At 46.8% G+C, this 24,762-nt stretch overlaps 1 protein-coding gene across 1 annotated transcript in view; it reads left to right on the top strand.

Annotated features, from left to right (window-relative positions):
* LOC142243062 (cadherin-19-like) overlaps positions 1-24,762 on the top strand; it is a 409,385-nt gene that overhangs the window by 255,826 nt on the left and 128,797 nt on the right. The window contains exon 5 of the mRNA XM_075314605.1: positions 11,786-11,950. Within this exon, the coding sequence (XP_075170720.1) occupies positions 11,786-11,950 (165 nt within the window). The remainder of the gene's footprint in view (positions 1-11,785; positions 11,951-24,762) is intronic.

The raw sequence follows: 24,762 nt of genomic DNA, 5'->3' as shown, positions 1-24,762 counted from the left end.
GTCCTCACGGCCTGAATCAGAGTCACAAAGGTTCTGGGCATCACTGCAGACCATTTCCTGTTCTGTACTCACTGTAGCTTTTGAGCAGACCTCTGATTCCCAGGCTATAGTGTGACTGAACAGCTCTGCAGACTCAGCCATCTCAGTTCCACCATACTGTGCAGGGCTGATGGAGACTTCAGAGCTAGGAGAAATCAAGTGTGATTGGGATGACAACTCAGAGGACTGGTGTTTTTTGGATGCGGTACTTGAAGTGGCTGAGAGGGCACTTGTTGGACCACTTGAGATCCATTCAAGCATTTTCCTTTTTTGCCCATCATCTACCTTTCTTCCTGTTGTTCGTGTCCGTAAAAAAGGGAGCACATCGGATTGTCCACGGTAAGTAGTAGACATCTTACTTTTGCTGGTAGATGGTCTATCTTCAGCAGATGATAATGGAGCTTTGCCACCTTCCCCACGGACAAAACCTTTTTTGCCTTTTCCACCACGCCTCTTCCCCTTTCCACCAGCATCTGTCATTTTGCCACTCATGTTGATTGCGACAAGATTGTGGACTGAAAATGTGGTAGTAAAAATTGAGAGGTGGTGAAGATTGCAGTGGTGGTCTAGCTTTATTAACAGCAGAATAATAAAGAATAAATATCCCTGACAATGCAACTTAGTTATAATTAGTTGGAGTGTGCAACGCAGGCAGATGCGCTCTGCAAATGTCTTGGCACTAGTGGGACTATAGCAAAGTCCAATAGCCACGTATAGGATGCCACTAGGTACACTGAGTGTTTGCTAGTATAATGGCTTAGTTATAATTAGTTGGAGTGTGCAACGCAGGCAGATGCGCTCTGCAAATGTCTTGGCACTAGTGGGACTATAGCAAAGTCCAATAGCCACGTATAGGATGCCACTAGGTACACTGAGTGTTTGCTAGTATAATGGCTTAGTTATAATTAGTTGGAGTGTGCAACGCAGGCAGATGCGCTCTGCAAATGTCTTGGCACTAGTGGGACTATAGCAAAGTCCAATAGCCACGTATAGGATGCCACTAGGTACACTGAGTGTTTGCTAGTATAATGGCTTAGTTATAATTAGTTGGAGTGTGCAACGCAGGCAGACGTGCTGCAAATGTCTTGGCACTAGTGGGACTATAGCAAAGTCCAATAGCCACGTATAGGATGCCACTAGGTACACTGAGTGTTTGCTAGTATAATGGCTTAGTTATAATTAGTTGGAGTGTGCAACGCAGGCATATGCGCTCTGCAAATGTCTTGGCACTAGTGGGACTATAGCAAAGTCCAATAGCCACGTATAGGATGCCACTAGGTACACTGAGTGTTTGCTAGTATAATGGCTTAGTTATAATTAGTTGGAGTGTGCAACGCAGGCAGATGCGCTCTGCAAATGTCTTGGCACTAGTGGGACTATAGCAAAGTCCAATAGCCACGTATAGGATGCCACTAGGTACACTGAGTGTTTGCTAGTATAATGGCTTAGTTATAATTAGTTGGAGTGTGCAACGCAGGCAGATGCGCTCTGCAAATGTCTTGGCACTAGTGGGACTATAGCAAAGTCCAATAGCCACGTATAGGATGCCACTAGGTACACTGAGTGTTTGCTAGTATAATGGCTTAGTTATAATTAGTTGGAGTGTGCAACGCAGACAGATGCGCTCTGCAAATGTCTTGGCACTAGTGGGACTATAGCAAAGTCCAATAGCCACGTATAGGATGCCACTAGGTACACTGAGTGTTTGCTAGTATAATGGCTTAGTTATAATTAGTTGGAGTGTGCAACGCAGGCAGATGCGCTCTGCAAATGTCTTGGCACTAGTGGGACTATAGCAAAGTCCAATAGCCACGTATAGGATGCCACTAGGTACACTGAGTGTTTGCTAGTATAATGGCTTAGTTATAATTAGTTGGAGTGTGCAACGCAGGCAGATGCGCTCTGCAAATGTCTTGGCACTAGTGGGACTATAGCAAAGTCCAATAGCCACGTATAGGATGCCACTAGGTACACTGAGTGTTTGCTAGTATAATGGCTTCGTTATAATTAGTTGGAGTGTGCAATGCAGGCAGATGCGCTCTGCAAATGTCTTGGCACTAGTGGAACTAAAGCAAAGTCCAATAGCCACGTATAGGATGCCACTAGGTACACTGAGTGTTTGCTAGTATAATGGCTTCATTATAATTAGTTGGAGTGTGCAATGCAGGAAGATGCGCTCTGCAAATGTCTTGGCACTAGTGGGACTATAGCAAAGTCCAATAGCCACGTATAGGATGCCACTAGGTACACTGAGTGTTTGCTAGTATAATGGCTTAGTTATAATTAGTTGGAGTGTGCAACGCAGGCAGATGCGCTCTGCAAATGTCTTGGCACTAGTGGGACTATAGCAAAGTCCAATAGCCACGTATAGGATGCCACTAGGTACACTGAGTGTTTGCTAGTATAATGGCTTCGTTATAATTAGTTGGAGTGTGCAATGCAGGCAGATGCGCTCTGCAAATGTCTTGGCACTAGTGGGACTATAGCAAAGTCCAATAGCCACGTATAGGATGCCACTAGGTACACTGAGTGTTTGCTAGTATAATGGCTTAGTTATAATTAGTTGGAGTGTGCAACGCAGGCAGATGCGCTCTGCAAATGTCTTGGCACTAGTGGGACTATAGCAAAGTCCAATAGCCACGTATAGGATGCCACTAGGTACACTGAGTGTTTGCTAGTATAATGGCTTAGTTATAATTAGTTGGAGTGTGCAACGCAGGCAGATGCGCTCTGCAAATGTCTTGGCACTAGTGGGACTTTAGCAAAGTCCAATAGCCACGTATAGGATGCCACTAGGTACACTGAGTGTTTGCTAGTATAATGGCTTAGTTATAATTAGTTGGAGTGTGCAACGCAGGCAGATGCGCTCTGCAAATGTCTTGGCACTAGTGGGACTATAGCAAAGTCCAATAGCCACGTATAGGATGCCACTAGGTACACTGAGTGTTTGCTAGTATAATGGCTTAGTTATAATTAGTTGGAGTGTGCAACGCAGGCAGACGTGCTGCAAATGTCTTGGCACTAGTGGGACTATAGCAAAGTCCAATAGCCACGTATAGGATGCCACTAGGTACACTGAGTGTTTGCTAGTATAATGGCTTAGTTATAATTAGTTGGAGTGTGCAACGCAGGCATATGCGCTCTGCAAATGTCTTGGCACTAGTGGGACTATAGCAAAGTCCAATAGCCACGTATAGGATGCCACTAGGTACACTGAGTGTTTGCTAGTATAATGGCTTAGTTATAATTAGTTGGAGTGTGCAACGCAGGCAGATGCGCTCTGCAAATGTCTTGGCACTAGTGGGACTATAGCAAAGTCCAATAGCCACGTATAGGATGCCACTAGGTACACTGAGTGTTTGCTAGTATAATGGCTTAGTTATAATTAGTTGGAGTGTGCAACGCAGGCAGATGCGCTCTGCAAATGTCTTGGCACTAGTGGGACTATAGCAAAGTCCAATAGCCACGTATAGGATGCCACTAGGTACACTGAGTGTTTGCTAGTATAATGGCTTAGTTATAATTAGTTGGAGTGTGCAACGCAGGCAGATGCGCTCTGCAAATGTCTTGGCACTAGTCGGACTATAGCAAAGTCCAATAGCCACGTATAGGATGCCACTAGGTACACTGAGTGTTTGCTAGTATAATGGCTTAGTTATAATTAGTTGGAGTGTGCAACGCAGGCAGATGCGCTCTGCAAATGTCTTGGCACTAGTGGGACTATAGCAAAGTCCAATAGCCACGTATAGGATGCCACTAGGTACACTGAGTGTTTGCTAGTATAATGGCTTAGTTATAATTAGTTGGAGTGTGCAACGCAGGCAGATGCGCTCTGCAAATGTCTTGGCACTAGTGGGACTATAGCAAAGTCCAATAGCCACGTATAGGATGCCACTAGGTACACTGAGTGTTTGCTAGTATAATGGCTTCGTTATAATTAGTTGGAGTGTGCAATGCAGGCAGATGCGCTCTGCAAATGTCTTGGCACTAGTGGAACTAAAGCAAAGTCCAATAGCCACGTATAGGATGCCACTAGGTACACTGAGTGTTTGCTAGTATAATGGCTTCATTATAATTAGTTGGAGTGTGCAATGCAGGCAGATGCGCTCTGCAAATGTCTTGGCACTAGTGGGACTATAGCAAAGTCCAATAGCCACGTATAGGATGCCACTAGGTACACTGAGTGTTTGCTAGTATAATGGCTTAGTTATAATTAGTTGGAGTGTGCAACGCCGGCAGATGCGCTCTGCAAATGTCTTGGCACTAGTGGGACTATAGCAAAGTCCAATAGCCACGTATAGGATGCCACTAGGTACACTGAGTGTTTGCTAGTATAATGGCTTAGTTATAATTAGTTGGAGTGTGCAACGCAGGCAGATGCGCTCTGCAAATGTCTTGGCACTAGTGGGACTATAGCAAAGTCCAATAGCCACGTATAGGATGCCACTAGGTACACTGAGTGTTTGCTAGTATAATGGCTTAGTTATAATTAGTTGGAGTGTGCAACGCAGGCAGATGCGCTCTGCAAATGTCTTGGCACTAGTGGGACTATAGCAAAGTCCAATAGCCACGTATAGGATGCCACTAGGTACACTGAGTGTTTGCTAGTATAATGGCTTAGTTATAATTAGTTGGAGTGTGCAACGCAGGCAGACGTGCTGCAAATGTCTTGGCACTAGTGGGACTATAGCAAAGTCCAATAGCCACGTATAGGATGCCACTAGGTACACTGAGTGTTTGCTAGTATAATGGCTTAGTTATAATTAGTTGGAGTGTGCAACGCAGGCAGATGCGCTCTGCAAATGTCTTGGCACTAGTGGGACTATAGCAAAGTCCAATAGCCACGTATAGGATGCCACTAGGTACACTGAGTGTTTGCTAGTATAATGGCTTAGTTATAATTAGTTGGAGTGTGCAACGCATGCAGATGCGCTCTGCAAATGTCTTGGCACTAGTGGGACTATAGCAAAGTCCAATAGCCACGTATAGGATGCCACTAGGTACACTGAGTGTTTGCTAGTATAATGGCTTAGTTATAATTAGTTGGAGTGTGCAACGCAGGCAGATGCGCTCTGCAAATGTCTTGGCACTAGTGGGACTATAGCAAAGTCCAATAGCCACGTATAGGATGCCACTAGGTACACTGAGTGTTTGCTAGTATAATGGCTTAGTTATAATTAGTTGGAGTGTGCAACGCAGGCAGATGCGCTCTGCAAATGTCTTGGCACTAGTGGGACTATAGCAAAGTCCAATAGCCACGTATAGGATGCCACTAGGTACACTGAGTGTTTGCTAGTATAATGGCTTCGTTATAATTAGTTGGAGTGTGCAATGCAGGCAGATGCGCTCTGCAAATGTCTTGGCACTAGTGGGATGAAAGCAAAGTCCAATAGCCACGTATAGGATGCCACTAGGTACACTGAGTGTTTGCTAGTATAATGGCTTCGTTATAATTAGTTGGAGTGTGCAATGCAGGCAGATGCGCTCTGCAAATGTCTTGGCACTAGTGGGACTATAGCAAAGTCCAATAGCCACGTATAGGATGCCACTAGGTACACTGAGTGTTTGCTAGTATAATGGCTTAGTTATAATTAGTTGGAGTGTGCAACGCAGGCAGATGCGCTCTGCAAATGTCTTGGCACTAGTGGGACTATAGCAAAGTCCAATAGCCACGTATAGGATGCCACTAGGTACACTGAGTGTTTGCTAGTATAATGGCTTAGTTATAATTAGTTGGAGTGTGCAACGCAGGCAGATGCGCTCTGCAAATGTCTTGGCACTAGTGGGACTATAGCAAAGTCCAATAGCCACGTATAGGATGCCACTAGGTACACTGAGTGTTTGCTAGTATAATGGCTTAGTTATAATTAGTTGGAGTGTGCAACGCAGGCAGATGCGCTCTGCAAATGTCTTGGCACTAGTGGGACTATAGCAAAGTCCAATAGCCACGTATAGGATGCCACTAGGTACACTGAGTGTTTGCTAGTATAATGGCTTAGTTATAATTAGTTGGAGTGTGCAACGCAGGCAGACGTGCTGCAAATGTCTTGGCACTAGTGGGACTATAGCAAAGTCCAATAGCCACGTATAGGATGCCACTAGGTACACTGAGTGTTTGCTAGTATAATGGCTTAGTTATAATTAGTTGGAGTGTGCAACGCAGGCAGATGCGCTCTGCAAATGTCTTGGCACTAGTGGGACTATAGCAAAGTCCAATAGCCACGTATAGGATGCCACTAGGTACACTGAGTGTTTGCTAGTATAATGGCTTAGTTATAATTAGTTGGAGTGTGCAACGCAGGCAGATGCACTCTGCAAATGTCTTGGCACTAGTGGGACTATAGCAAAGTCCAATAGCCACGTATAGGATGCCACTAGGTACACTGAGTGTTTGCTAGTATAATGGCTTCGTTATAATTAGTTGGAGTGTGCAATGCAGGCAGATGCGCTCTGCAAATGTCTTGGCACTAGTGGGACTATAGCAAAGTCCAATAGCCACGTATAGGATGCCACTAGGTACACTGAGTGTTTGCTAGTATAATGGCTTAGTTATAATTAGTTGGAGTGTGCAACGCAGGCAGATGCGCTCTGCAAATGTCTTGGCACTAGTGGGACTATAGCAAAGTCCAATAGCCACGTATAGGATGCCACTAGGTACACTGAGTGTTTGCTAGTATAATGGCTTAGTTATAATTAGTTGGAGTGTGCAACGCAGGCAGATGCGCTCTGCAAATGTCTTGGCACTAGTGGGACTATAGCAAAGTCCAATAGCCACGTATAGGATGCCACTAGGTACACTGAGTGTTTGCTAGTATAATGGCTTAGTTATAGTTAGTTGGAGTGTGCAACGCAGGCAGATGCGCTCTGCAAATGTCTTGGCACTAGTGGGACTATAGCAAAGTCCAATAGCCACGTATAGGATGCCACTAGGTACACTGAGTGTTTGCTAGTATAATGGCTTAGTTATAATTAGTTGGAGTGTGCAACGCAGGCAGACGTGCTGCAAATGTCTTGGCACTAGTGGGACTATAGCAAAGTCCAATAGCCACGTAATGGATGCCACTAGGTACACTGAGTGTTTGCTAGTATAATGGCTTAGTTATAATTAGTTGGAGTGTGCAACGCAGGCAGATGCGCTCTGCAAATGTCTTGGCACTAGTGGGACTATAGCAAAGTCCAATAGCCACGTATAGGATGCCACTAGGTACACTGAGTGTTTGCTAGTATAATGGCTTAGTTATAATTAGTTGGAGTGTGCAACGCAGGCAGATGCGCTCTGCAAATGTCTTGGCACTAGTGGGACTATAGCAAAGTCCAATAGCCACGTATAGGATGCCACTAGGTACACTGAGTGTTTGCTAGTATAATGGCTTAGTTATAATTAGTTGGAGTGTGCAACGCAGGCAGATGCGCTCTGCAAATGTCTTGGCACTAGTGGGACTATAGCAAAGTCCAATAGCCACGTATAGGATGCCACTAGGTACACTGAGTGTTTGCTAGTATAATGGCTTAGTTATAATTAGTTGGAGTGTGCAACGCAGGCAGATGCGCTCTGCAAATGTCTTGGCACTAGTGGGACTATAGCAAAGTCCAATAGCCACGTATAGGATGCCACTAGGTACACTGAGTGTTTGCTAGTATAATGGCTTCGTTATAATTAGTTGGAGTGTGCAATGCAGGCAGATGCGCTCTGCAAATGTCTTGGCACTAGTGGGACTAAAGCAAAGTCCAATAGCCACGTATAGGATGCCACTAGGTACACTGAGTGTTTGCTAGTATAATGGCTTCGTTATAATTAGTTGGAGTGTGCAATGCAGGCAGATGCGCTCTGCAAATGTCTTGGCACTAGTGGGACTATAGCAAAGTCCAATAGCCACGTATAGGATGCCACTAGGTACACTGAGTGTTTGCTAGTATAATGGCTTAGTTATAATTAGTTGGAGTGTGCAACGCAGGCAGATGCGCTCTGCAAATGTCTTGGCACTAGTGGGACTATAGCAAAGTCCAATAGCCACGTATAGGATGCCACTAGGTACACTGAGTGTTTGCTAGTATAATGGCTTAGTTATAATTAGTTGGAGTGTGCAACGCAGGCAGATGCGCTCTGCAAATGTCTTGGCACTAGTGGGACTATAGCAAAGTCCAATAGCCACGTATAGGATGCCACTAGGTACACTGAGTGTTTGCTAGTATAATGGCTTAGTTATAATTAGTTGGAGTGTGCAACGCAGGCAGATGCGCTCTGCAAATGTCTTGGCACTAGTGGGACTATAGCAAAGTCCAATAGCCACGTATAGGATGCCACTAGGTACACTGAGTGTTTGCTAGTATAATGGCTTAGTTATAATTAGTTGGAGTGTGCAACGCAGGCAGATGCGCTCTGCAAATGTCTTGGCACTAGTGGGACTATAGCAAAGTCCAATAGCCACGTATAGGATGCCACTAGGTACACTGAGTGTTTGCTAGTATAATGGCTTAGTTATAATTAGTTGGAGTGTGCAACGCAGGCAGATGCGCTCTGCAAATGTCTTGGCACTAGTGGGACTATAGCAAAGTCCAATAGCCACGTATAGGATGCCACTAGGTACACTGAGTGTTTGCTAGTATAATGGCTTCGTTATAATTAGTTGGAGTGTGCAATGCAGGCAGATGCGCTCTGCAAATGTCTTGGCACTAGTGGGACTAAAGCAAAGTCCAATAGCCACGTATAGGATGCCACTAGGTACACTGAGTGTTTGCTAGTATAATGGCTTCGTTATAATTAGTTGGAGTGTGCAATGCAGGCAGATGCGCTCTGCAAATGTCTTGGCACTAGTGGGACTAAAGCAAAGTCCAATAGCCACAGATAGGATGCCACTAGGTACACTGAGTGTTTGCTAGTATAATGGCTTAGTTATGAGTTGGAGTGTGCAGAGGACAAGAGGGTACAGTGGCAGGATTGTAGTGCTCTGGGTAGAGGAATTGAAGCCTGCCTTTCTATTCCCTCCTAATGGTGAAATGCAGGGAGGAAATCCCTGACCTTGGCTGCACAGACGCTGGCGCTGTTTTCAGGACCTGTCACCTTAACTCTGACCCTGCCGGTTTGAGCCCTTAAAAGGACTGCTATAAAGTGCTCTCCCTATGCTGTCTAAGGCCTCTGCCACACATCCGTGCCTCCAGCACGTGTTTGGCATTTTTTACACGTACCGGCGGCACGGAGACATGTACAGCAATGCTACCCTATGGTAGCAGGCACACACACGTAAAACCACACGGAACGTGTGTCCGTGTGCATTTGTACGTGTGTGCGATTTTCAAAGCGCTGACATGTCAGTGTTTTCTCCGGCAGCACGGGTGTTACACGGCCCGCACCCGTACCACACGGGTGTAGTGTGGATGCGGTCCCGTGTGACACGCGCCGGAGTAAACACACATGTCAGGGAAAAAAATAAAAAACATTAACTCACCTTCTCCAGCCCTCCTGTCTCTGCCGCTGCTGCCTCTTGCTGCCGACCGCCGCTCATTAATCTCATAGAATATTCACTTCACTGCCTGGCAGCAGCAGCAGCGGGGAGACGGGAGGGCTGGAGACCGAGGATCAGCACCACGGACAGCAGCGCGGACAGCAGGGAGGACCAGGTGAGTATAATAATTACTGATTCTACGTGTGCTATCGCGGATAGCACACGTAGAACACACGTGTCACGCACGTACCAGAGACACGTACTTACCTGCACGCAACACGCAGGGAAAATACGTGTCTCTCGGCACGTGCGTGAAATTCACGTGAGTGTGGCAGAGGCCTAACGCTGTGTATGCAGCGCATACAGCTGTATCGGCTATAGGACTCAGGATGACGGAGCTGCGACAGTGATGTCTGACACCAAAGACGCAGAAGGCAGATAATGGCGTCCGTGAAGAAAATGTCCGGTTTTATAATGCAGGGACATGTGACATGCAGATCCTATCACACATGTCGTTGCTTCTCTGGCTCAAAGTCCACTTAGCTGTGTGTGTGTCTGTGATTGGCTGACATGCTGGCCCGCCCCACAAGACGCGCGCGCTTAGGGAAGGAAGACAAGAAAAAAAAAAAAAAATGGCGATCACCATTATAGAAACAGCAGTGATCTGAAGGCGCTGTTCACGCACACTATACACTGAAATGTGATAATAGTTTGATTCACAGAGTGACTTGCACTATTACAGCAGAAACCAAGCTATGATTTAGCTGTTTTTTGGCTGCTAGAACCGTTCTCGAACGTTTCTAGAACTATCGAGCTTTTGCAAAAAGCTCGAGTTCTAGTTCGATCTAGAACATGCCCCAAAATCACTCGAGCCGCGAACTGGAGAACCACGAACCACGAACCGCGCTCAATTCTAGTGCTCACCACACGTCTAAATAAATTCCTTGAGTTGTGTCATTTCTAAAATAGGGCCACTTGTGGGGGTTTCCAGTATTTTGGCACATTAGGGGCTCTGCAAACATGACATGGTGTCCGCTATCTCTTCCAGCCAATTTTACCCTCCAAAATTCTGCTCCATCCTTTCTGAGCCCTGTTGTGTGATAAAACAGTGGTTTATTTTACATCACCATTATGAGATATCACCATACTTGGGAGAAATTGCAAAAAAAATTGTGTGGTCCATTTTTTTCTGATATCTTTGTGAAAATGAGAAAATTAGGGCTAACGTAATATTTTTGTGGGAAAAAAAATACATTTTCATTTTTTCCTTCCACATTGCTTTAATTCCTATGAAGCACCTTCTTGAATGTGCTTTTGAGCTCTCTGAGTGTGCAGTTTTTAATGTGATGTAACTTTTGGGTATTTTCTGTAAATTTGGTGGAAAAATGAGAAATTGCTGATACATTTTTAATCCTAACTTTTAACAAAAAAAATATGTTTCAAAAATGCTTATGTAAATTAGAATGTGGCAAATGATTTCATGTGATCTATCTATGTATCTATCTATCTATCTTGTTTAAGGGCATAAAAATTAACAGTTCTAAAATTGCAAAATTTAAAAAAATGTCAAATTTGAATATTTTCCTAACTAAATGCACATCATATTAACCAAAATTTCTTTGTATCTTGAAGTACAATGTGTCATGAAAAAATAATCTCAGAATAACTGGGAATGACTTAAGGCCCAGTGCCCACGCTGTGTATTTTGACGCAGATTTTCAGAAATCTGCAGCAAAATCTGCATGTCCATTGTGAAGCCAGCAAAGTCTAAGAGAATTCAGAAGTGCTGTGCCCACGTTGAGTATTTCTTCTCCCTTGCGTACTCGTATTTGGTGCAGATTTCTTTTTTTTGCACCAAATCTGCACCAAATATGCAAGGGAAAAATAAGCAACGTGAGCACAGCACTTCTGAATTCTCATAGACTTTGCTTCCCAATGGACATGCAAATTTTGCTGCGGATTTCTGAAAATACATGTCAAAACTACACAGTGTGGGCACTGGGCCTAAGAGTTCCAGTTTTATTACCTTTTAAAGTGACAATAGTCAGAATTGTAAAATTTCGCCTTTTCAGGAAGGTGAAAACAGGCCAGGTGGTAAAGAAGTGAAAGGGAATCTGAGCACTATGCGCACGTCTTACACAGCACATGATAAACAGTGATTTTTATAAAAACTGCATTATATTGATAAGGCAGTGACACACAGATTAAAACATTGTTTCTCATTATTTAGATAGAGTAACATAAGCACGTTGAAAAATTCCTTTTATTTATAAATATTTTGTTTTGATCTTTTTTACAATTAGGAATAATTCGAGTTGATTCACAAATTGACAGAGAAACTAAGGCTCAATATCAAGTTATAGTGCAAGTCAAAGACATGATTGGTGATATAGGCGCCCTATCAGCTACAACAACTGTCGTAATTAATGTATTGGATGTCAATGATAATGCACCAAAATTTCAACAAAGTAAGCCAAGTTCTTCAATTTATGTTTAATGCCATATAATCTTGCAATGTTATTATTATTTTATGTTTTTATTCAGTTTTGCTTTTCCTGAATTTTTTATTGCGTCCAGCTATTATATTGGCGCCTTATCAAAGAAGATGCGATACGCATTTTCATCTAAAATAATTGTAGCATGCTGCCTCAATGTCCCTGATGATTCAAGGCAGGGATAAACAATACATTGCAGAAACGTGTAGGCATAGCACAGATAGCACTAGCACCTTTGCTTGCACAGCACCTAGTTACATGGCACACAGCAGCAGGCCTGAATTGCTGTGACTGGACCTTTTACTCTGCTTATGCTGTTGTCCACAGGCAGCTTCAGAGGGGAGTTATATCTCCTTGTTAGACCATTGAAGCAGTCTAATTAACAATAATATATAAATTCATGCAATCTTTGCAATATATCATTGCTGGACGTACTGATATCCCCTGTATATTGATTGCAGTGGGAGCCATGCCAATGGTCATAGGCACCCTTATATGGGGCGTGTACTCCCACATTGCGCCATTACAGCAGTCCTATCAGTGTCTTGCAAAATAGTGACCTGGGTGACTGCTGAGCATAGTAGTGCTCCACACTTTTATAACTTCTTGTGGAGGTATTAACTGCTAATAATAATTTGTCGCCTGTACAGGCGGGTAGTGGATCATTCCCCCCACAGTTTAGGACCACATTGGTCTGGTTAATATATATATATATATATATATATCCAGAAAATCAGAAGCCAGCACTCCACTTCTCTTTCAAATAAATTCTTCTTTAATGGCCCATACCACAGGACGTTTCAGTCAATGGGTGACCTTTTTCCAACAGTGTTCCTGTTGAAAAAAGGTCAGCCTTTGACTGAAACGTCCTGTGGTATGGGCCATTAAAGAAGATTTTATTTGAAAGAGAAGTGGAGTGCTGGCTTCAGATTTTTTGGAAATATTGAAGGGACGGTAAGATGCTGTTGTGAAGGATTTTTGCACCCAACCAAAGTTTAAGTGCTGCTCTGGAAACTTTTTATATATATATATATATATATATATATATATATATATATATATATATATATATGTGTATATATATATATAAAACTACATGTGTAAATATATATATATATATATATATATATATATATATATATATAACATAATTATATATATACATATATATATATATATATATATATATATATATATATATATATGTAAAATTTAATTCTCTTTAAAGTATCCAATAAAGGTTATATTTTAGGATAGACCTCCAATAGTGAAACACACTTTATTATTTTGGAGATTATTTAGCACCATTATATTGTTCCAGTGAAAACTCAGCATTAAAATTGTAACATCAAAAAGGAAAAGTTATGGAATTGTTAAAATAATCTTTAAGGGTGCACATATTAGTCATGATTAGAGATGAGCGAACCGGTCCCGGTTCGGCTCGAGGTCGGTTCGCCGAACGGAGCTCCCGTTCGAGTTCGGCTCGTCAAACGTTCGACGAAACGAACTCGAACTGCATAGGAAACAATGGCAGGCAATCACAAACACAGAAAAACACCTAGAAAACACCCTCAAAGGTGTCCAAAAGGTCACAAACAACTCACAACACATGGGAAAGTGACAAGGACATATGCTCATGTGAAAACAAAAGAGCTGGACAAGGAAAAAGAGGAGGACACACAGATATATGAGTATATGCAAGGAAACATCGATTCCATTATTGTGCAACTTGAGCCCTGCTCATTTTAGGCTTCCAATCTTGATAAATTGCCTGAGCTCGCCACGTACGTCTTGGGGATCTTGTCGTGTCCTGCAGCCAGCGTTCTCTCGGAACCTGTCTTCAGTGCTGCTGGTGGTCTGCTGGCAGATAAGCACACGTGTCTGTCCACTGACAATGTGGACATGGCTCTCAGAGGACTTTTCTTCCCCTGGGTCAGCCAGGGGACGGGAAAGGCACGCGTATTTTTGAGAGTGCTTCATGCAAAGCATCATTTTCTTTTTCAAAAGGGGGGGTCAACCGATGCCAGTCAAGTGGGGTGTGTGTGGCCCAGTTAGTGGCAACGAGGGAGACTGTGGTTGGAGTCCCCTCGCTGTGTTTCTAAAAGAACCAAGATGAACAAGTCATGGCTCTCAGAGGACTTTTCTTCCCCTGGGTCAGCCAGGGGACGGGAAAGGCACGTGTATTTTTGAGAGTGCTTCATGCAAAGCATCTTTTTCTATTTCTAAAGGGGGCTCAACCGATGCCAGTCAAGTGGGGTGTGTGTGGCCCAGTTAGTGGAAACGAGGGAGACTGTGGTTGGAGTCCCCTCGCTGTGTTTCTAAAAGAACCAAGATGAACAAGTCATGGGTCTCAGAGGACTTTTCTTCCCCTGGGTCAGCCAGGGGACGGGAAAGGCACGCGTATTTTTGAGAGTGCTTCATGCAAAGCATCTGTTTCTTTTTCAAAAGGGGGGGTCAACCGATGCCAGTCAAGTGGGGTGTGTGTGGCCCAGTTAGTGGAAACGAGGGAGACTGTGGTTGGAGTCCCCTCGCTGTGTTTCTAAAAGAACCAAGATGAACAAGTCATGGCTCTCAGAGGACTTTTCTTCCCCTGGGTCAGCCAGGGGACGGGAAAGGCACGTGTATTTTTGAGAGTGCTTCATGCAAAGCATCTTTTTCTTTTTCAAAAGGGGGCTCAACCGATGCCAGTCAAGTGGGGTGTGTGTGGCCCAGTTAGTGGAAACGAGAGAGACTGTGGTTGGAGTCCCCTCGCTGTGTTTCTAAAAGAACCAAGATGAACAAGTCATGGGTCTCAGAGGACTTTTCTTCCCCTGGGTCAGCCAGGGGACGGGAAAGGCACGCGTATTTTTGAGAGTGCTTCATGCAAAGCATCTGTTTCTTTTTCAAAAGGGGGGGTCAACCGATGCCAGTCAAGTGGGGTGTGTGTGGCCCAGTTAGTGGCAACGAGGGAGACTGTGGTTGGAGTCCCCTCGCTGTGTTTCTAAAAGAACCAAGGTGAACAAGTCATGGCTCTCAGAGGACTTTTCTTCCCCTGGGTCAGCCAGGGGACGGGAAAGGCACGTGTATTTTTGAGAGTGCTTCATGCAAAGCATCTTTTTCTTTTTCAAAAGGGGGCTCAACCGATGCCAGTCAAGTGGGGTGTGTGTGGCCCAGTTAGTGGAAACGAGGGAGACTGTGGTTGGAGTCCCCTCGCTGTGTTTCTAAAAGAACCAAGATGAACAAGTCATGGGTCTCAGAGGACTTTTCTTCCCCTGGGTCAGCCAGGGGACGGCAAAGGCACGCGTATTTTTGAGAGTGCTTCATGCAAAGCATCTGTTTCTTATTCAAAAGGGGGGTCAACCCATGCCAGTCAAGTGGGGTGTGTGTGGCCCAGTTAGTGGCAACGAGGGAGACTGTGGTTGGAGTCCCCTCGCTGTGTTTCTAAAAGAACCAAGATGAACAAGTCATGGCTCTCAGAGGACTTTTCTTCCCCTGGGTCAGCCAGGGGATGGGAAAGGCACGCGTATTTTTGAGAGTGCTTCATGCAAAGCATCTTTTTCTTTTTCAAAAGGGGGGGTCAACCGATGCCAGTCAAGTGGGGTGTGTGTGGCCCAGTTAGTGGCAACGAGGGAGACTGTGGTTGGAGTCCCCTCGCTGTGTTTCTAAAAGAACCAAGATGAACAAGTCATGGCTCTCAGAGGACTTTTCTTCCCCTGGGTCAGCCAGGGGACGGGAAAGGCACGTGTATTTTTGAGAGTGCTTCATGCAAAGCATCTTTTTCTTTTTCAAAAGGGGGCTCAACCGATGCCAGTCAAGTGGGGTGTGTGTGGCCCAGTTAGTGGCAACGAGGGAGACTGTGGTTGGAGTCCCCTCGCTGTGTTTCTAAAAGAACCAAGATGAACAAGTCATGGCTCTCAGAGGACTTTTCTTCCCCTGGGTCAGCCAGGGGACGGGAAAGGCACGTGTATTTTTGAGAGTGCTTCATGCAAAGCATCTTTTTCTTTTTCAAAAGGGGGCTCAACCGATGCCAGTCAAGTGGGGTGTGTGTGGCCCAGTTAGTGGAAACGAGGGAGACTGTGGTTGGAGTCCCCTCGCTGTGTTTCTAAAAGAACCAAGATGAACAAGTCATGGGTCTCAGAGGACTTTTCTTCCCCTGGGTCAGCCAGGGGACGGGAAAGGCACGCGTATTTTTGAGAGTGCTTCATGCAAAGCATCTGTTTCTTTTTCAAAAGGGGGGGTCAACCGATGCCAGTCAAGTGGGGTGTGTCTGGCCCAGTTAGTGGCAACGAGGGAGACTGTGGTTGGAGTCCCCTCGCTGTGTTTCTAAAAGAACCAAGATGAACAAGTCATGGCTCTCAGAGGACTTTTCTTCCCCTGGGTCAGCCAGGGGACGGGAAAGGCACGTGTATTTTTGAGAGTGCTTCATGCAAAGCATCTTTTTCTTTTTCAAAAGGGGGCTCAACCGATGCCAGTCAAGTGGGGTGTGTGTGGCCCAGTTAGTGGAAACGAGGGAGACTGTGGTTGGAGTCCCCTCGCTGTGTTTCTAAAAGAACCAAGATGAACAAGTCATGGGTCTCAGAGGACTTTTCTTCCCCTGGGTCAGCCAGGGGACGGGAAAGGCACGCGTATTTTTGAGAGTGCTTCATGCAAAGCATCTGTTTCTTATTCAAAAGGGGGGTCAACCCATGCCAGTCAAGTGGGGTGTGTGTGGCCCAGTTAGTGGCAACGAGGGAGACTGTGGTTGGAGTCCCCTCGCTGTGTTTCTAAAAGAACCAAGATGAACAAGTCATGGCTCTCAGAGGACTTTTCTTCCCCTGGGTCAGCCAGGGGACGGGAAAGGCACGCGTATTTTTGAGAGTGCTTCATGCAAAGCATCTTTTTCTTTTTCAAAAGGGGGGGTCAACCGATGCCAGTCAAGTGGGGTGTGTGTGGCCCAGTTAGTGGCAACGAGGGAGACTGTGGTTGGAGTCCCCTCGCTGTGTTTCTAAAAGAACCAAGATGAACAAGTCATGGCTCTCAGAGGACTTTTCTTCCCCTGGGTCAGCCAGGGGACGGGAAAGGCACGTGTATTTTTGAGAGTGCTTCATGCAAAGCATCTTTTTCTTTTTCAAAAGGGGGGTCAACCGATGCCAGTCAAGTGGGGTGTGTGTGGCCCAGTTAGTGGCAACGAGGGAGACTGTGGTTGGAGTCCCCTCGCTGTGTTTCTAAAAGAACCAAGATGAACAAGTCATGGCTCTCAGAGGACTTTTCTTCCCCTGGGTCAGCCAGGGGACGGGAAAGGCACGTGTATTTTTGAGAGTGCTTCATGCAAAGCATCTTTTTCTTTTTCAAAAGGGGGCTCAACCGATGCCAGTCAAGTGGGGTGTGTGTGGCCCAGTTAGTGGAAACGAGGGAGACTGTGAGTGGAGTCCCCTCGCTGTGTTTCTAAAAGAACCAAGATGAACAAGTCATGGGTCTCAGAGGACTTTTCTTCCCCTGGGTCAGCCAGGGGACGGGAAAGGCACGCGTATTTTTGAGAGTGCTTCATGCAAAGCATCTGTTTCTTATTCAAAAGGGGGGTCAACCCATGCCAGTCAAGTGGGGTGTGTGTGGCCCAGTTAGTGGCAACGAGGGAGACTGTGGTTGGAGTCCCCTCGCTGTGTTTCTAAAAGAACCAAGATGAACAAGTCATGGCTCTCAGAGGACTTTTCTTCCCCTGGGTCAGCCAGGGGACGGGAAAGGCACGCGTATTTTTGAGAGTGCTTCATGCAAAGCATCTTTTTCTTTTTCAAAAGGGGGGGTCAACCGATGCCAGTCAAGTGGGGTGTGTGTGGCCCAGTTAGTGGCAACGAGGGAGACTGTGGTTGGAGTCCCCTCGCTGTGTTTCTAAAAGAACCAAGATGAACAAGTCATGGCTCTCAGAGGACTTTTCTTCCCCTGGGTCAGCCAGGGGACGGGAAAGGCACGTGTATTTTTGAGAGTGCTTCATGCAAAGCATCTTTTTCTTTTTCAAAAGGGGGCTCAACCGATGCCAGTCAAGTGGGGTGTGTGTGGCCCAGTTAGTGGAAACGAGGGAGACTGTGGTTGGAGTCCCCTCGCTGTGTTTCTAAAAGAACCAAGATGAACAAGTCATGGGTCTCAGAGGACTTTTCTTCCCCTGGGTCAGCCAGGGGACGGGAAAGGCACGCGTATTTTTGAGAGTGCTTCATGCAAAGCATCTGTTTCTTTTTCAAAAGGGGGGGTCAACCCATGCCAGTCAAGTGGGGTGTGTGTGGCCCAGTTAGTGGCAACGAGGGAGACTGTGGTTGGAGTCCCCTCGCTGTGTTTCTAAAAGAACCAAGATGAACAAGTCATGGCTCTCAGAGGACTTTTCTTCCCCTGGGTCAGCCAGGGGACGGGAAAGGCACGTGTATTTTTGAGAGTGCTTTCTGCAAAGCATCTTTTTCTTTTTCAAAAGGGGGCTCAACCGATGCCAGTCAAGTGGGGTGTGTGTGGCCCAGTTAGTGGAAACGAGGGAGACTGTGGTTGGAGTCCCCTCGCTGTGTTTCTAAAAGAACCAAGATGAACAAGTCATGGGTCTCAGAGGACTTTTCTTCCCCTGGGTCAGCCAGGGGACGGGAAAGGCACGCGTATTTTTGAGAGTGCTTCATGCAAAGCATCTTTTTCTTTTTCAAAAGGGGGGGTCAACCGATGCCAGTCAAGTGGGGTGTGTGTGGCCCAGTTAGTGGCAACGAGGGAGACTGTGGTTGGAGTCCCCTCGCTGTGTTTCTAAATGAACCAAGATGAACAAGTCATGGCTCTCAGAGGACCTTTCTTCCCCTGGGTCAGCCAGGGGACGGGAAAGGCACGTGTATTTTTGAGAGTGCTTCATGCAAAGCATCTTTTTCTTTTTCAAAAGGGGGCTCAACCGATGCCAGTCAAGTGGGGTGTGTGTGGCCCAGTTAGTGGAAACGAGGGAGACTGTGGTTGGAGTCCCCTCGCTGTGTTTCTAAAAGAACCAAGATGAACAAGTCATGGGTCTCAGAGGACTTTTCTTCCCCTGGGTCAGCCAGGGGACGGGAAAGGCACGTGTATTTTTGAGAGTGCTTCATGCAAAGCATCTTTTTCTTTTTCAAAAGGGGGCTCAACCGATGCCAGTCAAGTGGGGTGTGTGTGGCCCAGTTAGTGGAAACGAGGGAGACTGTGGTTGGAGTCCCCTCGCTGTGTTTCTAAAAGAACCAAGATGAACAAGTCATGGGTCTCAGAGGACTTTTCTTCCCCTGGGTCAGCCAGGGGACGGGAAAGGCACGCGTATTTTTGAGAGTGCTTCATGCAAAGCATCTGTTTCTTATTCAAAAGGGGGGTCAACCCATGCCAGTCAAGTGGGGTGTGTGTGGCCCAGTTAGTGGCAACGAGGGAGACTGTGGTTGGAGTCCCCTCGCTGTGTTTCTAAAAGAACCAAGATGAACAAGTCATGGCTCTCAGAGGACTTTTCTTCCCCTGGGTCAGCCAGGGGACGGGAAAGGCACGCGTATTTTTGAGAGTGCTTCATGCAAAGCATCTTTTTCTTTTTCAAAAGGGGGGGTCAACCGATGCCAGTCAAGTGGGGTGTGTGTGGCCCAGTTAGTGGCAACGAGGGAGACTGTGGTTGGAGTCCCCTCGCTGTGTTTCTAAAAGAACCAAGATGAACAAGTCATGGCTCTCAGAGGACTTTTCTTCCCCTGGGTTAGCCAGGGGACGGGAAAGGCACGCGTATTTTTGAGAGTGCTTCATGCAAAGCATCTGTTTCTTTTTCAAAAGGGGGGGTCAACCGATGCCAGTCAAGTGGGGTGTGTGTGGCCCAGTTAGTGGAAACGAGGGAGACTGTGGTTGGAGTCCCCTCGCTGTGTTTCTAAAAGAACCAAGATGAACAAGTCATGGGTCTCAGAGGACTTTTCTTCCCCTGGGTCAGCCAGGGGACGGGAAAGGCACGTGTATTTTTGAGAGTGCTTCATGCAAAGCATCTTTTTCTTTTTCAAAAGGGGGCTCAACCGATGCCAGTCAAGTGGGGTGTGTGTGGCCCAGTTAGTGGAAACGAGGGAGACTGTGGTTGGAGTCCCCTCGCTGTGTTTCTAAGAGAACCAAGATGAACAAGTCATGGGTCTCAGAGGACTTTTCTTCCCCTGGGTCAGCCAGGGGACGGGAAAGGCACGCGTATTTTTGAGAGTGCTTCATGCAAAGCATCTGTTTCTTTTTCAAAAGGGGGGGTCAACCGATGCCAGTCAAGTGGGGTGTGTGTGGCCCAGTTAGTGGCAACGAGGGAGACTGTGGTTGGAGTCCCCTCGCTGTGTTTCTAAAAGAACCAAGATGAACAAGTCATGGCTCTCAGAGGACTTTTCTTCCCCTGGGTCAGCCAGGGGACGGGAAAGGCACGTGTATTTTTGAGAGTGCTTCATGCAAAGCATCTTTTTCTTTTTCAAAAGGGGGCTCAACCGATGCCAGTCAAGTGGGGTGTGTGTGGCCCAGTTAGTGGAAACGAGGGAGACTGTGGTTGGAGTCCCCTCGCTGTGTTTCTAAAAGAACCAAGATGAACAAGTCATGGGTCTCAGAGGACTTTTCTTCCCCTGGGTCAGCCAGGGGACGGGAAAGGCACGCGTATTTTTGAGAGTGCTTCATGCAAAGCATCTGTTTCTTTTTCAAAAGGGGGGGTCAACCCATGCCAGTCAAGTGGGGTGTGTGTGGCCCAGTTAGTGGCAACGAGGGAGACTGTGGTTGGAGTCCCCTCGCTGTGTTTCTAAAAGAACCAAGATGAACAAGTCATGGCTCTCAGAGGACTTTTCTTCCCCTGGGTCAGCCAGGGGACGGGAAAGGCACGTGTATTTTTGAGAGTGCTTCATGCAAAGCATCTTTTTCTTTTTCAAAAGGGGGCTCAACCGATGCCAGTCAAGTGGGGTGTGTGTGGCCCAGTTAGTGGAAACGAGGGAGACTGTGGTTGGAGTCCCCTCGCTGTGTTTCTAAAAGAACCAAGATGAACAAGTCATGGGTCTCAGAGGACTTTTCTTCCCCTGGGTCAGCCAGGGGACGGGAAAGGCACGCGTATTTTTGAGAGTGCTTCATGCAAAGCATCTTTTTCTTTTTCAAAAGGGGGGGTCAACCGATGCCAGTCAAGTGGGGTGTGTGTGGCCCAGTTAGTGGCAACGAGGGAGACTGTGGTTGGAGTCCCCTCGCTGTGTTTCTAAATGAACCAAGATGAACAAGTCATGGCTCTCAGAGGACCTTTCTTCCCCTGGGTCAGCCAGGGGACGGGAAAGGCACGTGTATTTTTGAGAGTGCTTCATGCAAAGCATCTTTTTCTTTTTCAAAAGGGGGCTCAACCGATGCCAGTCAAGTGGGGTGTGTGTGGCCCAGTTAGTGGAAACGAGGGAGACTGTGGTTGGAGTCCCCTCGCTGTGTTTCTAAAAGAACCAAGATGAACAAGTCATGGGTCTCAGAGGACTTTTCTTCCCCTGGGTCAGCCAGGGGACGGGAAAGGCACATGTATTTTTGAGAGTGCTTCATGCAAAGCATCTTTTTCTTTTTCAAAAGGGGGCTCAACCGATGCCAGTCAAGTGGGGTGTGTGTGGCCCAGTTAGTGGAAACGAGGGAGACTGTGGTTGGAGTCCCCTCGCTGTGTTTCTAAAAGAACCAAGATGAACAAGTCATGGGTCTCAGAGGACTTTTCTTCCCCTGGGTCAGCCAGGGGACGGGAAAGGCACGCGTATTTTTGAGAGTGCTTCATGCAAAGCATCTGTTTCTTATTCAAAAGGGGGGTCAACCCATGCCAGTCAAGTGGGGTGTGTGTGGCCCAGTTAGTGGAAACGAGGGAGACTGTGGTTGGAGTCCCCTCGCTGTGTTTCTAAAAGAACCAAGATGAACAAGTCATGGGTCTCAGAGGACTTTTCTTCCCCTGGGTCAGCCAGGGGACGGGAAAGGCACGCGTATTTTTGAGAGTGCTTCATGCAAAGCATCTGTTTCTTTTTCAAAAGGGGGGGTCAACCCATGCCAGTCAAGTGGGGTGTGTGTGGCCCAGTTAGTGGCAACGAGGGAGACTGTGGTTGGAGTCCCCTCGCTGTGTTTCTAAAAGAACCAAGATGAACAAGTCATGGCTCTCAGAGGACTTTTCTTCCCCTGGGTCAGCCAGGGGACGGGAAAGGCACGTGTATTTTTGAGAGTGCTTTCTGCAAAGCATCTTTTTCTTTTTCAAAAGGGGGCTCAACCGATGCCAGTCAAGTGGGGTGTGTGTGGCCCAGTTAGTGGAAACGAGGGAGACTGTGGTTGGAGTCCCCTCGCTGTGTTTCTAAAAGAACCAAGATGAACAAGTCATGGGTCTCAGAGGACTTTTCTTCCCCTGGGTCAGCCAGGGGACGGGAAAGGCACGCGTATTTTTGAGAGTGCTTCATGCAAAGCATCTTTTTCTTTTTCAAAAGGGGGGGTCAACCGATGCCAGTCAAGTGGGGTGTGTGTGGCCCAGTTAGTGGCAACGAGGGAGACTGTGGTTGGAGTCCCCTCGCTGTGTTTCTAAATGAACCAAGATGAACAAGTCATGGCTCTCAGAGGACCTTTCTTCCCCTGGGTCAGCCAGGGGACGGGAAAGGCACGTGTATTTTTGAGAGTGCTTCATGCAAAGCATCTTTTTCTTTTTCAAAAGGGGGCTCAACCGATGCCAGTCAAGTGGGGTGTGTGTGGCCCAGTTAGTGGAAACGAGGGAGACTGTGGTTGGAGTCCCCTCGCTGTGTTTCTAAAAGAACCAAGATGAACAAGTCATGGGTCTCAGAGGACTTTTCTTCCCCTGGGTCAGCCAGGGGACGGGAAAGGCACGTGTATTTTTGAGAGTGCTTCATGCAAAGCATCTTTTTCTTTTTCAAAAGGGGGCTCAACCGATGCCAGTCAAGTGGGGTGTGTGTGGCCCAGTTAGTGGAAACGAGGGAGACTGTGGTTGGAGTCCCCTCGCTGTGTTTCTAAAAGAACCAAGATGAACAAGTCATGGGTCTCAGAGGACTTTTCTTCCCCTGGGTCAGCCAGGGGACGGGAAAGGCACGCGTATTTTTGAGAGTGCTTCATGCAAAGCATCTGTTTCTTATTCAAAAGGGGGGTCAACCCATGCCAGTCAAGTGGGGTGTGTGTGGCCCAGTTAGTGGCAACGAGGGAGACTGTGGTTGGAGTCCCCTCGCTGTGTTTCTAAAAGAACCAAGATGAACAAGTCATGGCTCTCAGAGGACTTTTCTTCCCCTGGGTCAGCCAGGGGACGGGAAAGGCACGCGTATTTTTGAGAGTGCTTCATGCAAAGCATCTTTTTCTTTTTCAAAAGGGGGGGTCAACCGATGCCAGTCAAGTGGGGTGTGTGTGGCCCAGTTAGTGGCAACGAGGGAGACTGTGGTTGGAGTCCCCTCGCTGTGTTTCTAAAAGAACCAAGATGAACAAGTCATGGGTCTCAGAGGACTTTTCTTCCCCTGGGTCAGCCAGGGGACGGGAAAGGCACGTGTATTTTTGAGAGTGCTTCATGCAAAGCATCTTTTTCTTTTTCAAAAGGGGGCTCAACCGATGCCAGTCAAGTGGGGTGTGTGTGGCCCAGTTAGTGGAAACGAGGGAGACTGTGGTTGGAGTCCCCTCGCTGTGTTTCTAAGAGAACCAAGATGAACAAGTCATGGGTCTCAGAGGACTTTTCTTCCCCTGGGTCAGCCAGGGGACGGGAAAGGCACGCGTATTTTTGAGAGTGCTTCATGCAAAGCATCTGTTTCTTTTTCAAAAGGGGGGGTCAACCGATGCCAGTCAAGTGGGGTGTGTGTGGCCCAGTTAGTGGCAACGAGGGAGACTGTGGTTGGAGTCCCCTCGCTGTGTTTCTAAAAGAACCAAGATGAACAAGTCATGGCTCTCAGAGGACTTTTCTTCCCCTGGGTCAGCCAGGGGACGGGAAAGGCACGTGTATTTTTGAGAGTGCTTCATGCAAAGCATCTTTTTCTTTTTCAAAAGGGGGCTCAACCGATGCCAGTCAAGTGGGGTGTGTGTGGCCCAGTTAGTGGAAACGAGGGAGACTGTGGTTGGAGTCCCCTCGCTGTGTTTCTAAAAGAACCAAGATGAACAAGTCATGGGTCTCAGAGGACTTTTCTTCCCCTGGGTCAGCCAGGGGACGGGAAAGGCACGCGTATTTTTGAGAGTGCTTCATGCAAAGCATCTGTTTCTTTTTCAAAAGGGGGGGTCAACCCATGCCAGTCAAGTGGGGTGTGTGTGGCCCAGTTAGTGGCAACGAGGGAGACTGTGGTTGGAGTCCCCTCGCTGTGTTTCTAAAAGAACCAAGATGAACAAGTCATGGCTCTCAGAGGACTTTTCTTCCCCTGGGTCAGCCAGGGGACGGGAAAGGCACGTGTATTTTTGAGAGTGCTTCATGCAAAGCATCTTTTTCTTTTTCAAAAGGGGGCTCAACCGATGCCAGTCAAGTGGGGTGTGTGTGGCCCAGTTAGTGGAAACGAGGGAGACTGTGGTTGGAGTCCCCTCGCTGTGTTTCTAAAAGAACCAAGATGAACAAGTCATGGGTCTCAGAGGACTTTTCTTCCCCTGGGTCAGCCAGGGGACGGGAAAGGCACGCGTATTTTTGAGAGTGCTTCATGCAAAGCATCTTTTTCTTTTTCAAAAGGGGGGGTCAACCGATGCCAGTCAAGTGGGGTGTGTGTGGCCCAGTTAGTGGCAACGAGGGAGACTGTGGTTGGAGTCCCCTCGCTGTGTTTCTAAATGAACCAAGATGAACAAGTCATGGCTCTCAGAGGACCTTTCTTCCCCTGGGTCAGCCAGGGGACGGGAAAGGCACGTGTATTTTTGAGAGTGCTTCATGCAAA

This window comes from Anomaloglossus baeobatrachus, chromosome 6 (genome assembly GCF_048569485.1).
Source record: "Anomaloglossus baeobatrachus isolate aAnoBae1 chromosome 6, aAnoBae1.hap1, whole genome shotgun sequence".
Lineage (NCBI taxonomy): Eukaryota > Metazoa > Chordata > Amphibia > Anura > Aromobatidae > Anomaloglossus > Anomaloglossus baeobatrachus.
The sequence above is the reverse complement of the archived record's forward strand: the minus strand, read 5'-3'. Positions and strand labels throughout refer to the sequence as shown.